This window comes from Ictalurus punctatus, chromosome 2, assembly GCF_001660625.3.
Source record: "Ictalurus punctatus breed USDA103 chromosome 2, Coco_2.0, whole genome shotgun sequence".
NCBI lineage: Eukaryota > Metazoa > Chordata > Actinopteri > Siluriformes > Ictaluridae > Ictalurus > Ictalurus punctatus.
This window is the reverse complement of record NC_030417.2, coordinates 9,409,423-9,425,054: the sequence shown is the minus strand read 5'-3', so window position 1 is coordinate 9,425,054 and position 15,632 is coordinate 9,409,423. Positions and strand designations below refer to the sequence as shown.

Below are 15,632 nucleotides of genomic sequence, written 5' to 3'. Positions count from 1 at the left end.
ATGGCAGATGTAGCATGTGCGGATTGTATTCATACTACATACATATACTGATCAGTACGTACTATATCAACCGCTGACCAGTAGGTACTGAATCGAATGCAGTATGTACTGTTACAGTATGTTACAGTATTTTAGATGCAGCCAATGACACTGAGGAACTGTGTGCTTTATGTAGTACATGAACAGGAAATGAGTTTAATGAAGTACAGTCTCTAGAATTGGGGGGCTGGGGTCCTCTGGTGGCATGGCAGTGAAATGTCCTTAAGGGATGTGATTGAAATTGAAGAAAACCACAAATATTCAGCTATGTGGCACCACTTTCACCGAATTCTCTCCTGAAAAGAAGGTTAACCCAATTAAAATCAGCAAAAGCCAGCAGTAAATAAAAAGCGTATAAATTAAAACAAGCTGACAGAAAGATAGAAATTAGCACACTGCTGATGATATTCATTCTATCCGACATTCACCAGATAATTTATAAATGATTAAAATTGCACTCACTAATTTGTAGAATGAATAAAATTGGAAAAATTCAATAAAAATTTTTTCAGGAAAACTTGATCCATCAAAGCATTCAGATTAACAGTAAAAAGCTGAAGAATTAAAAAATAATGGTATAATACTGTAGGAAGTTAACTCTTAATTTACAGCAGTTTTTTTTAAATACTGTTGATAAATTGGTTTCCGTAAGAAGGCCTTAATTTTCTATAGATAATAAAAAATTTCTATAGATAATCTATAGATAATTTTCTATAGAGCTACTAGTCTGTCTGAAAATAAATATTTCACCTCACAAAAGTTCACCACATTATATATGTTCAGTAATATATATATATAATATACATGTAACTGAGGAATGTCAAGCCCAGACTCTCAGGAAAAATTTTTGTATTTTAGTTGTGAGAGTTGTAAATTAATTTTTCACAAAGATTTTTTTCTTATTTTTGAATATTATTTTTACATTATATTTTGTCCTTTTGAGCAAAATGAAACAAGGTGAATTCAGATATAATGGGGCGTTTTTTTTTTTTGTTTTTTTTTTAATTTCCAGGCTGTAAACGCTTTCCTGACATTAATATAACAAAGTACCCTACACATTATACATTTCTGAAATCATCAAGGTGTTGACTATATGTATACAGGTGACAGAAAAAGCTTATATAATTATCCAAAGAAGCATTGCTTTTTAATGACAGTGTCTGGTGAATTGGGACAGTGCGTTTGGTAATTTTTCACTTTTTCTAATGTTTGGAAACATTTTCACTGGTGTAGGTCTTTACTTTCATTGTCAATTACATGTTTAAAACGTTATTTATATAGGCCTATAGAATACTTATTTATGGAATCAATAATTAATTATTTTAATAACAAGATTTAAAAAGTCCTCCTCTAGAATGATAATCAACCTATTTTCATATAAACACAAAATTAAATTGGCTACAGGCTAAATTTATTGGCATAATAGGCCTATGATGTTGGCCTAAATAATTCTAGAATTAATTTCTTACAGCAATCACAACAATAACTAAATCTAACCCTAACCCTATGAATTTTCCAAATTCTTAAGCAAGCATTTCAAATATTTTGAATGAACATTAAGTACAAATCACAGTAACAAACCATCACTACACAATAGGTAACAGTAGCAGCATAACACATGATATTATTTTAAATAACCGTCATCAATGGTTATTTAAAGGTCTCTGTAGACCTAAGTAGCGGTCTATATTTCACAGTCTTGAGTGTCTTAAGTTTAAAAAAACAAAACAAAAAACAAATAGAACATTTAATGTGCATAAAACCCAGTCAGTGCATCATTTAACCATGCTTTCATTTCACACATCCATGTAGGTGTAGGATGGAATTTAAACAGCTCTAGGAAAATGTTGTGGTGTCATAACTTACTATCTTTTTTAATTTGTCTACGTTGCTTACTTCCATTTTAACAATTAATAAGGCCTATGCGCACTAAACGCTAATCCTCCAAAGCTCTAGAGACTCTGGTTTGCCTCAGCAGTGATTGCCTTCGGTAAACAAGTGCACAATCAATCATTGTGCAGTCACAGAAAAGAGCACGGCCTAATCAGGACAGCTAGAACTCGTTTTTGCGCATGGGCAAAGCTCACTGGGGTGCACTTGCGGAGAGTACTTAAGATTTACGCATTAACGGGACCACTGCCAGGATACACTGGGAGCAGAAACAGTAATGGTTTGTTATCATGACCTTTTCGCGTTTCCATTAGTCCTGGTCTTATTTAGCAGTGAGAGCTGCAACCTTCACTGAATTTGATTTAGCCATGTGTACATTGACCAAAAGAGAAATTAGCCAGCCTGGGTTCCTTTACACAAATGGCACGACTTCAACCTTTGCCGCCGCTTTTGTGTAAATACAGAGGTTTTAATGGGCAGCATTGAAGCTTCCATTAAAGGAAGCCCTTTTGTTGTTTAACGAGCAGGTCGACTGAGGCGAGTGTGAGTTAGTCCGAATCTCAGATGTCCATCAACTGTTTGGCGAAAGACAGTGCGCAGTTCAAATACACCTCATCACATGAAGTAAGTGATAGTGCCAGTTATATGTGTTTCCAATTAGAGTACATTCTTCATAATTTTATATGACATTCTGCAACGCACATGAAAAAGACTGCATTTTTAATTTTCGTTTAAATTGTCGAAATGCACCCATTTTCCTTAGACCAATCCTCTAGAAGCTGAATATATATATATATATATATATATATATATATATATATATATATATATATATATATATATATATATATATATATATTATTGTATCCCTGAACGATGAGCTCATCCACTGCAGGCAAGCTGTTTACCCACTGCTAATAACAGCATACTTATCAGCTTTATGAAACATAAAGTAAGAGCAATGGACTCGGAATTATCTAGGACTATTTGGATACTTGTACTACAGTATATTTACTACACCACTCTCGTTCACAACCCGTTCACTTCAAATTACGCACTTGAAAAACTTTTTTTGAAATGGAGTTTTACGAATTCGATGTCAGAAATCAATATTGACAGAGTTGTTAGAAAAAAAGGAAAAATAAAAGGAAATAAAGGAAGAGTCAAACATGAATCAGTGATACAGTAAGCTATCGATGAATCAGAATTAACAGATAGAATAAGGACGAACAAACATAACTAAATAATACGAGAGAATCAGAGAGAGCAGAACGTGGACAAAATAGAGATGGATAGAATGACAAGACAAAACCCAAGGAAAATTAAGCAGAAGCAACCATTCAGTCTATACATATAACATAGCATATCCTACACAAGTTGCATTGTGTGTGTGTGTGTGTGTGTGTGTGTGTTTCTCTCTCTCTCTCTCTCTGTATACACACACCCACACACACACACACACACACACACACACATATATATATATATATATATATATATATATATATATATATATATATATATATATATATATATATATATATATATATATTTGGGTTAAACTTTATAGCCTATATTATTATTATCATAGCCTATAGGCATCAGATTATACAATTATCATAAGAAATATGTTCGTAGCTTAAAAAGCACTAGGCCTATATTCATATAAAGGCAACGAAATTGCGTGAAATTTGGTTAAACGGTTCGCCATTCCATTTGCGTTTTTGTACAAACCTATATTTAAGATGGCATTTGTAGGGGTTGATGTATGTTATATAATCGGGATATTATGTTGTTCTTATGATGTTTTGTCTATAACCGTATTGTGGAGGAAAAAAAAGCTTGCTCTCACACACAAGTGCAGCATGATGTACTGTTGAAAACATGTTAGTAGTGATACGCATGGCTACAGATGTCTGGTGCAGAAATATAAATTGCTAGTGCCAGAAATATAAACTGACTTTATCATCACTTTCGACAGAAGCGGGAGTCACACCACAACTTATTAGTGCGTTTACATGTTAGTTATTTGTATGATTCTTCCTGGGGAAAAAAATCCCCAAAACTGAATATACAAAGAAAAGATAGTAAAAATATGCTCATTGCTGTGTGAATGTATTTTGTGTCTAAAGAACTGTGGGATAGTTATATGAAATTAATAAACAACAGTTTTAAACGTAGTAAATCCAATTGTCCAATATTATAAACATAGCTACAGAACAAGAAATACAAACTTAGTATAAATGGACTCAGGTGCTAGGAGAGGATGTGACAAACTCAAAAACTCATTCATCCTTGTTGTCTAAGTTTTATTTCTAAAAGCACAGTTTGTTACGTTGTTTGTTTGTTTGGTTGGTTGGTTGGTTGGTTAAGCCTACAATTTATATATATATATATATATATATATATATATATATATATATATATATATATATATATATATATATATATATATAAACCATTATTTCCCAGGGCTACAAGCTTTCTGTAATACACCAATGTGCTCTACACGCCTGAATTAACGTGCGTGTTTCGGCATACTAATGGCACATCTTCTACATCCTTTTCCATGGATTGTTTTGACTGTAAGATCCAGGGTAAACATTACATTTCATCTCTAAATTTAAACCGGAAAAGTGTCACTCTAAAGCGTCGTGGTAAGAGCTAGTCAGGGTCATAGACCTTTCCGGCATAATAAATCAGCCGTAATGAACGCCTCAAAAGGAAGATAGAAACAGAGTGACGCATTTGTTAAAACATCTCAGGAATAACTGTTACTCTTATTTTAAATCTGACGGACACGTACAGTATGTTAACAGACATTTATGATATGAACGAATAATTTAATTTATGCTAATGCTAAACGAAATGCACAGTACAATCATAATTTCAGAGGATATTTAATATTACTTTGAAACAAAATAGTGCTTTGTATTCGTAAATGATGTATCTGCAACGACAGCAATAATAAAAACAACAACAACAACAACAAAAACAACAACAACAACAACAACAACAACAACAACAACAACAATAATAATAATAATAATAATAATAATAATAATAATAATAATAATAATTCTACAGTTCTCTTTGTAGCACAGCCATAATAAGAGAGTGAGGGGTTGCACTTGGGTTGTAGCATACATATGGATGAAGTATCGCTTCTGAAGTTAATTGTGTTTTCGTTTTAGAGGAGAATAGATTTCCTTTGTTTATTATAAGCATAGAGACGGATTTGCGTCACCATGCAACTTGCAGGTTGAGATAAAGTTGCACAAATATTGAAAAAAGGAAGTGCTAACAGTCATTATAAAGTCCCCCCTCCTCGCTCCGGAGGAAATATGGACCTCCGCTGTACCCTAAAATACTGACATCTTCTATTTTGGGATAAATCTAGCAGGAATATCCGCTCATTTAGGCTTGAATCAGAGCCCTTAAAAACAGGATGGCCTGCATCGAGAAACTCCTGTTTCCTAATCTCACTGGGCCAACAAGGAACCGAGACCTTTTTTTTTTCTTTTAGCCAGTAATAAAGCATATTTATTTATTTGATAGTTATGATTGTACAATTTTGCACTATTAGGTTTAGTTATCAATTCATCTCAGTATTAGGTAATGTTCATTATTGACCAGATGATAAACTATATATATATATATATATATATATATATATATATATATATATATATATATATATATATATATATAATTTTTTTAAATACAAAAAAAAAAAACATTAAATAAAAATAAATAAATAAATACATTAATACGGTGCTGTGGTTACTTTAGCATTTAAACCAATTTGTTCTGAACTAAATACTTTGCCACTGATAATGACAATGTCACTGATAAAAAAAGAAACAAGTAACATAAGAAGTAATATAGTGCAATAGCAGGGGGTTGAATTGCATTAGCAGTGTAGTGCTCTATATATAATTAGATCGCAACGATGAAATCCGATGGTAATTCTGATAGCTACACTTACTGTCTTCAGTACTTGTATTTCTTTCCCAGGGCTTCACTAATGCATCAAGGGGAAGTGGGAACGGCTTCTGAATCTCCATTGGCTATGACTGAGCCAATCAGCATCTCAGTAGAAACTTCTGCGTAGAACTTCTTGGACTACAGATTGGGATTTCATACTTGAGAACATTTCTGGCGTGTAGAGAAAGCGATGCACGTCATTAAATAAAGCGCTTATTCTTGTTACATAGTATATACTTAATGACGTGATTCTCTTTTAAACACAAAGATATAGACGACCTAAAAGAGGAGGATGTATACAGCCGGGCTGAATCCCCTTTATGCGTCAAATTTTAGTCTCTGGTCCGCCTATTGTTCGGGGGGTTTTGCAATGGACACTGTTAAGAAGCCTTCGTTTTGCATTGCTGACATACTACATTTTGGAGACAACGAAAACGTCGCTGGGTCTTCAGCGCTCGTGACCCATATGGGAGCCAGGGCTCAAGTTCATTCCACGGCATCTCCGCTTCGCCCATCTCCCCTAGCGCCGGACGCATCCGTATTCGGTGGGAGAGTGAATGCAGCGTCTGCCTACCACAGGCATGGAATACACTTGACCTCTGTGGCGAGAACAACATTCTTTTCTCAATCAGTACCTCCACTTTCTAGCAAAGATCTCAAGTTCGGCATTGATCGGATATTGTCTACAGACTTCGAACCAAAATCAAAAGAATCGTCATCACTAAGAGGTAAATACCAAGTAAAACACAGATTTTTCTTCTCAAGAATCAAGAAATTATCTGATAAGACTATCAAACGCCGAATTTTACATAGGCGCATGCATTTAAAAGGCGGTGTTAAATAGAGGGGTGTTTACAGTGGCCTGTTCCGGTTGGGCTAAAGTATAATCCGTCTTAAAAAGTCACCAAAATGCAGCACGTTATTGGAGAGCTTTTCTTGACCACTTTTGTTGTCTGCAGAATAGTCCCAAAATGAATCCTAGTAGATTTTATTTTATTTATTTATTTATTTTAAGATTTCTACATTTTACCTTGTTTATAAAATATACATACATTACTGTGTTTTCTGCATACAGATCACACGTCTGTTGTTAGTTCGCATCGCCATTCAGTCTCCGTGCAGCCGAGCGCAAGTCAGTACTTCGCCTCCATAGAGCCGGGGATGAGCGACGCATCCTCCATTATAAGTTCCTCCAGACAATCAGGGCATCAGTATCAGGACACTTTCCCAGGTAGTGTGGCACTCCCCTGTCAATTCTCAGTACAAACGATTTTACTTTAATTCTGCTTTGCACTGTTAAAGCAAGAGATATTATTTAGGACATTTATGTAGCTGTGGCATAGCCTATACGATGCTGTCGTGTCCGTCATTGCCATCCAAATAATACAGTTAATTAAAATGTATTAAAACTTAAAATGATATCTCTCGAAATGACATTATGTAGCCTATAAATACTCCAGTGCCGGAAAACTGGTGTAAGCAACCATATGCTGTTTGACTTTATACAGGACCCTATGCAGTTCTCACCAAAGACACAATGCCACAGACGTACAAAAGAAAAAGGTCCTGGTCCAGAGCTGTGTTCTCCAATCTACAAAGGAAGGGTCTTGAGAAACGATTTGAAATTCAGAAGTACGTCACGAAACCGGACAGAAAACAGCTTGCTGCGATGCTGGGACTTACGGATGCTCAGGTAGGCTGTGTAATAATAATAATAATAATAATAATAATAATAATAATAATAATAATAATAAAAAGGTGTGTGTGTGTGTGTGTGTGTGTGTGTGTGTGTGTGTGTGTGAGACAGGAGACACAGGAAGCATACGCCGTGCAGATAATATAAAAATACTGAAAAGCTTTTGCTTCTCTGAGTTGCGAAACAAGTATTCATGGGGAAATGAAAGTCAATTATAACGACTTTTGTAAATGATGAACAGTCATAGCAGATGTGTAGTGTAAAGCTAAGTAGGCCAATTATGATAAATAATTTTAACAGCATATAGCGGGGGGTGTGTGTGTGTGTGTGTGTGTGTATATATATATATATATATATATATATATATATATATATATATATATATATATATATATATATACACACACACACACACACACACACACACACACACACACATATATATATATATATATATATATATATATATATATATATATATATATATATATATATAAGTCAATATGTTCATTAATAATTATTTTTAGACAATGAATAGCATCTTGGAGCCATGTAGCGCGGAATATAGTGTATTGCTAAATAGCAAACATTTATAATTGTGCTTGTTATTTCATTTTAAAATACCTTTGGAGCAGTTTATTAAACAATTTCCTTATCTTCAGGTCAAAGTGTGGTTTCAAAACCGCCGAATGAAATGGAGACATTCCAAGGAGGCCCAAGCGCAAAAGGACAAAGAGAAGGAGCAGTCAGATAAAACCGAGGCCGAGTCGGAACAGAAAGCCCGTGACGAGTCCGAGTGCGATACCGAGCAAAGCGATTCCGACTTCGACGAAGAAGCAGAACAGAAAAGAGATACGAACATTACTGAATCCAGCAAACACAGCGTTATCATCGCCGGGCCTCTTCCTGTAGACCCTGATATCATGGCGTCAACAAACACCGTGACAGAGACAACAGCATCCTCACAAATAGCGTTTTGAACTTTGTTGGAAAATCAGCATTTGTGAAGCGTAAAGACCACTAAGATCCATGTCAAAGCCCATGAAGCGTTTTAAAGGAGAGAACGCAGTTCAGCCAGTAATACGGGCCTGGTTAGTTCGTGCCTGGGACACTTCGTTGTGAAAAGTAAATATATCCAGTGATGTCACTGACTTGTTCCTATATAAGGGGAAATTTCAATCTTGTGAATATCTTGTGAATTTGATCATTGTGAATATTCATCTGAACCACTTCTTGTTCACCTTATGACCTCTGGGATTTTACTCAATGTAAATGTTATCTTAAAGTTCATGAATCTGACTGTATTATATTTTAGGTATTTGCACTGAAGATGTAAATAAAAGTTTAGCTTTTTTCTTATTTGATACCTGTTTTGGAAATAGTTGATGTGCCTCCAATACCAATACTATTATATGATCAATATAAAACTTCATTATTATTATTATTATTATTATTATTATTATTATTATTATTATTATTATTATTATAATATCATTTTCAAACATATGTTAAAATATCAATGTCACAGAGAAATTTTGGTATGTTCTTAAAGAAAGTAGGATATTCAGTATTACATAATTCAGATTAAATCTCACTGAGGCTGTTTGGTTTTACCTGCAGAAAAAGAAGCAAACGAGACAGGCAATATCACCAAAAGACCTGTAGCAAGTTCTCTGAGACGCTTTGAACTATCAACCAGCTGATTTGCTTATAAAAGTGCTTGGCGGTGTACCTTAGAGAATATTTTAGAATGCAGGTTTAAAAGGAAAAGGAAAAGGGTGGTCACAGCAAATATGGATTTGATTTTGGTTTTATTTTATATGTAAACATTTACATTCTGTTTTTCTGAAAGCATCTTCGCTTCACAGATATTCTGTACATATGACCTTATATATACATATATAAGGTCATAAGTGCATGATAAGATAAAAAGCTGCAATTGTATTTTTGGCCCCGAAGACCCTTTTGCTCTGAGAAATGTTAGTTGGGAAAATTTGGCATCTAACAATAAACAGAGAGTGACGAGCTAAGATTTATAGTTTGTGTACATTTACTGGCTCCAGATATCAGCAACAGAAATGAATCCCGGCTCAGATCTGCAAATAAAAATAGAGTCCATAAATGGACTCCAGTTGACTCTGTGACAATCACCAAAGACAGGTCATAATGTTGTAGTTGTGCATATAATTCCATAGTTGTTATAGGTCCATAGTTGTTTAATGTCAGTTTACATAAAACAGTTTGATTGTGAATTATAACACTGGTACTCGGTCATATTCTATTTAAACAACAACAAATTGCAAATAGAGCAAATGAAAACTGATAAGGGATGGGATATATGTGCACATGAATGCATGCACACACGTGTGTGTGTGTGTGTGTGTGTGTGTGTGTGTGTGTGTGTGTGTGTGTACATGTATGTGCGCGCATGTGTGTCTGGCTGTGTATCATGGATGTAGGTTAGTCTTATAAGTTGGTAGGGACCCATTACACAGAGATTACACTGATTTTATATAAATAATCCTTCAGCCCTGAAAACAATCTATCTAACCATTAAGTTTAATAAGTGATTTAAACATGAACAGGTAGCAGATTTTCTCATGGCCACTAGGCACATAAAAATTTGTGTGCAACAACACATGGGCACATAGTGTACCAGCTGACCCACAGACATACATATTCAAACAGCTGCCTGAGTAAATGAATCTACACAACTGAATAAAAACATTCTCAATGTTGTACCATATTTGACTCAATAAAGTATAATAACAGACAGGTAGTTTAAGGGAGAAAATTTTGCAAGTACATACATAAGGAGGAATGGGCAGAAATGGATGGGATTGGTCATATAATTACTTCTGGAGTGGGTGGCAGAGTGACTATAACCTAAGAGACTGAGGCAAATCTATGTCTGTTTTACCCTCCACGATGGTAATGATGGTAGGGAAATTTCAGCTCGTGTGAATGTTGGTAGGAACATGTACGTACCAACCCTAGTCAAATCTAATCTAAGATGTGTATAATGAAAGTATTTAAGCATAACAATGAAGTGATACTAAGTGAACCTTCTAAAACTAAAAACTGCATTATATTACTTAAGATATACTATACACTATGTTTCCACTAAAGTCAGAATGAAATTGGCTAACCATGTGTGTAAAACCAAGTAACAACATCTTGCACATTTGGGCCATGCATGAGCGTTTTTCCATTCACCTCACTAAATTGCTATGAGCATCTTAGGAATAGCACAAAGGATAAAGAGTGATGGAGAACATCTCTATAAAGGAGAGCTCTGTTGGGGAAACGGTTTCTTTCGTGAATGACTTCACCAAAGATCACCAGAAGCACACTCTACCATAGGGTCTACTTTTTTCTCCTCCGGAAAGAGGGATGACCTCTTGAGATCACCAGTTTTTCCGCTTAAGGCCACATATTGAATTCCACTTCAGCGTTTACATTTCCCACCCCCACTCCCTACCTGCTCCCTTTCCATTCAGTGTACTGACACTTTTTGCATAAAAAGCCACTGTATTCTTCTGGCTTAATGCAACAAGTATGTAATAGCACATAATTATTTGATGACTACCAAAACACATTCGTTCAGTCATATATGACGATATCAACTTATGTTTTAGCATGCTGTAATTAACACTGAAACATTTTCCAGAGAAAATTTATTCCAAGGGCACTTTATCAGCATATGTAGTGAACTATTTCCTGTCTTTCTAGCACTCACATAACTGATAGTCAGCAGGTGAATCTTACATTATCCCTTACAAGGCTATGAACTGCAAACATAAAATGACAATACAACACAAATGCTTAAAATTATATTGCAGATTTTGATCACTGAAGTGCCTTAAAACTTTTTTTAATTGCCAGAATAGGAGAAAGTGTAACTGTTTATATTTAGTGCCATTTTCCACCATTAAAGTAGCTTTTAAAGTGGCGCTGTAACCCAAGTAGGACAATGTAGGAGCTGAACAGCTTAACAGATTTCCTGTCTAAACTTAAACATTTTGAAAAAGCAGCTGCTTCAAATAAATTACTACACATAAGGTCATGCATTAGCTTGTACTAGAGAGTTATATATATATATATATATATATATATATATATATATATATATATATATATATATATATATATATATATATATATATATATATATATATGTAAAACAGTCATGTGTAAAAAGAAGTACACCATTTTTGACATATTTGGACAAGCAAACATTTGATCATCTTTGAAACAGTGGTGTTAATAAAGTTGATATACTTGAACAAAACCATAAGGAAAATTCGATTTTTCAATCATTTATTCAACAGAAATATCAATAGTTGTGATATTCTTCTGTGGAAAAAGTAAGTACACCCTCAGAAGCTAGTATTGCCCCCTTTAGCAGAAATAACTTCTAGTAGTCATTTTGCATAATTGTCCGACAGGCTTGCTGGAATTTTTGACCACTCTTACGTGCAATACTCTTTCAGTTGCATGTTTGAGTGTTATTGTTTTTTTTGCATGTACTGCCCGTTTCAAATCCCCCACATCAATTCAATGGATTCAAATCTGGGCTTTGACTAGGCCATTCCATAACCCTCAATTTCTCCTTTTTCAGTCATTCCTTGGTGGATTTGCTAGTGTGCTTAGGATCATTATCCGGTTGAAAGGTCCACTTTCAGTTCAACTTCAACTTTCAGACAGATGACCTCACATTATCTTCAAGCACTCTTTGATATGATGCAGAATACATAGTTGAATCAATGAATGCAAGCTCTCCAGTCCCTGAGGCAGAGAAGCAACTCCAAACCATAACATTTCCCCCACTGTGCTTCACAGGTGATATGAGGTGCTTCTCTTGAAAAGCTGTCTTTGGTCTGCGCCAAACATGTAGCCTTTACTGTGGCCAAACAACTCTATCTTTGATCTGTCTGTCCAGAGCACAATATTCCAAAAGGCCTGGTCTTTGCCTGCTCATTAGCAAACTGTAGTATTGCAAAGGCTTTTTCCTGGCATGCCTCCCATGCAGGTCAAATTTGTGCAATCTCTTTTTGATTGTAGAAGCATGCACTTGCACACCAGCAGTTACAAGACTTACTAGCAGATGTAGGAATGATATAGTTAAAAAAAAAATTGGAGATCTTTGTAAATCCCTTGTCAGACTTATAGGCATCCACAGCCTTTTTTTCTGTAGGCCTTACAAAACTCTTTAGATCTTGGCATGATAACATCACACACCTCAATAACAAAGGGAACACCAGACATGAGATATGAGACGAGTAAAAAATAGTGAGTGCAGGTTGTACCTAACCTAGTCACTGATCACTGGCACCCAATCTTGAACACCTGATTCTAATTTTATAAATTGGAAGAAATGTAAGGGTAAATAAATGTAGGGGTGTGCTTACTTTTTCCATGTGACTGGTCTGTTTTTTTTTTTTTTTTAATTGTTAAAATAAAATGTCAATTTTATGTGTCATTTGATATAATATATCACCTTTATTAATAGGCACTGTTTCAAAGAGGATTCAATGTTTGCTTGTCCAAAAACCCCAACAACTTCTATGGGGGGTACTTATTATTTCAACTGACTGTATGCATCCATCCATCCATCCATTTTCTATACCGCTTATCCCTCAGGCGAACGTGCTAAGATTGATATATTTTGCTAGATTTTTAAAACATTTTAATATGCACCAAAACTGCCTGCATACTGCATGCCCCCCTTTATAGTACAAACAGGTTATTAAGTTTAAAGTCAATTTTTGACTAGTCACTGTGCTGTTAGTCTGATTTAAGGGATAAAGGAAATGTGTTTGCACACAAATCAGGCTCCTCTGAAATATAATTCGCTTCCAGGACTGTTCTTGCTTTTATTTTAATAACCTGCCAAAAATAATTAAAATATTTGCATTAAATAATGGTATATGTCCTGCATTTGCTTAATGAAAGGTTATTCATTTCATATCTAAAATACAATTACAAACACTAGTATTCAGTATAATATTTAGATTTAGGAAAATTGCAGTTAGCTGTTTCAATCGGGTCAAGTTTTCTCATCACTGCATTTGACAAGACCATGTTTAGAAAGTATATACGGTCCTAAATTTAAAAAAAGTGTGAACCATTAAAAATATATTACAGATCCTCTTGTTTTCAATGTGATTATTTAGTTTGTATTTAAACTGATCATGTTTTTAACACTGAGTTATGATAACAGATAGTCACTTTAGAATATATTGTAGCTATATATGAAACTAGCCTCTAACTAACTCGATCTACACATGTTCATGTTTGAAAACTGAGCTGAACATACTGGAACCAGATTCTGAAAAAAGTAGATTATTGAGTGCTTTTGTAACAAAGTTTCCAAGCAACTTAACTTTGCTTTCTGAAAACCAAGCCCTTGCCAGCTAGTTGGGAGAGAGGCAAAGAAAAAAAAGGGAAAAAAAGAGGCTGAGAGGCATCTATGGTTAAATTTAAGGATGTGTTTCTCTTGGACGACTGTCTGTGCAGCCATAAACCAAGGGAGACATTTTCATACTCTACATTTTTCATGGTTTCGCTCCTAGTTTCCTCCCTTCCTTTCTCACCCCACCTTGGATCCAGTTACCTTCTGCTGCACTGCCTGGTAGACCACAGACGATGGGGCATCAGCTTCATGTGAAACTCCATTTGTGAGACCCCCCACCACATGCTGTGGCCTCCATCTTTGGATGGAGCTTCGTTGTCCTTGGACCACTCTCTGACTCAGTGAATCCAATGAGACTTTACCACCTGGGTGCTGACTACTGAAGAATCCTTTCATCGCCCACCCCATTTTAAAGTAATACCTCGTGTGCACACTTAGCTATCATTACGGTTTGTTGTAGATACTAATCTAAAGCCTCCCAAGGCCTTTCACCCTCATTTTTATGTGGCAATAAACAGGCCATATTTGACATCCTGAATTTTTTGGAAAACCAGGCAGTGGTTTTTCTGCCAGTTTTGTGGCATATCATCATTTGTGTGAACTGTTTGTAGTTTGTTATTAATTTGAGCTTAGTGCTCCTCCATATGAGATTTATCATACGCCCTGTCTGGCTCCATAGCAAATGTATTTGCAGACGTTTACATCAATGATTTCAACCACATTTGGACAGCCCACTGTGATGAAAAAAAAACAAAAATGGAAAACAAAATTACTGTCATTAAAGGTGGAACAAAATTACATTTAGTTTTCTTTCTATGTATAATTAACTTGCATATGACTTTTGAATTTATTGCTGTGTTCAAGTGAACCGCTGTGATCTTGCTGTCAAGCCACAGGGTATGCATGAATTATATCACCTTAGAAATAATTTTATCTTGTGAATGTCAGTCAGATGACTTGACCTCTGCAGGCCAACTTCCCACAATCATGGAAGTATGTCTAGCTGTTTTTTTTTTTGTTGTTTTTTTGTTTTTTATGACAACCATAAATAAATTAAGAAAATGAATAGTTTTACCATTTCTTTCACTAAACATACTTTTGCACAAGCAAACTTCATTCATTAAATAGTAGTGTTTACAAAAAAAAAAAAAAAAAATAGAACCCAGGAATATACACTGTGTTCTGGTAAGTGCTCAACTGTATCATGAAGTCTATAGTCATAGAAGAAACTTTACTTCCTTGTGTAACATTAGAGTTTTTTCATATCCTCATTTTCACTTTATCCTGTCCTACAGACCTATAATTTACATTTAAGAAAGGGTTGAAGAGGGATGAAATAAAACTGTGCAAATAAAGTTTCCATAATTCCATAAACACAAAATTTGAAAATTCAAAAAGCCAAGTAATTACTATTTATAACGATGTCATTCCCTACCACCTAACATAATAAATTACATCTAAGATTTTGGCTGTTTGATATTGAAGCACAAATTACTGCTTTCTGAATGATTTATATTCTTTGGATGACTTAAATTTATATAAAAGAATAAAACCACATAGCATATCTGATGATATTTAGAGAGCCCTCTGTTTAAAACTGGTTTC

The 15,632-nt window shown here is 34.8% G+C and overlaps 1 protein-coding gene across 2 annotated transcripts; it reads left to right on the top strand.

Annotated features, from left to right (window-relative positions):
* Positions 1-5,940: 5,940 nt before the first annotated feature.
* hlx1 (H2.0-like homeo box 1 (Drosophila)) lies at positions 5,941-8,976 on the top strand. Of its 2 annotated transcripts, XM_017483471.3 has the most exons (4): positions 5,942-6,644; positions 6,992-7,147; positions 7,425-7,609; positions 8,275-8,976. In XM_017483471.3, exons 1-4 carry the CDS (start codon positions 6,209-6,211, stop codon positions 8,590-8,592), a joined length of 1,095 nt encoding a protein of 364 aa, XP_017338960.1. In that variant the 5' UTR covers positions 5,942-6,208; the 3' UTR covers positions 8,593-8,976. The 2 variants fall into 2 exon arrangements, with proteins under 2 accessions (XP_017338969.1, XP_017338960.1); XM_017483480.3 differs by lacking the exon at positions 6,992-7,147 and having other exon boundaries at positions 5,941-6,644.
* The last annotated feature ends 6,656 nt before the right edge of the window (positions 8,977-15,632 follow it).

Excerpts from the sequence above, each read along its gene's own strand:
- hlx1 (XM_017483471.3), top strand. The coding sequence starts at position 6,209 with ATGTATACAGCCGGGCTGAATCCCCTTTATGCGTCAAATTTTAGTCTC. Across the intron at positions 7,148-7,424 it reads GTATCAGGACACTTTCCCAG|GACCCTATGCAGTTCTCACC; the intron begins GTAGTGTGGCAC and ends GACTTTATACAG. Across the intron at positions 7,610-8,274 it reads TGGGACTTACGGATGCTCAG|GTCAAAGTGTGGTTTCAAAA; the intron begins GTAGGCTGTGTA and ends CCTTATCTTCAG.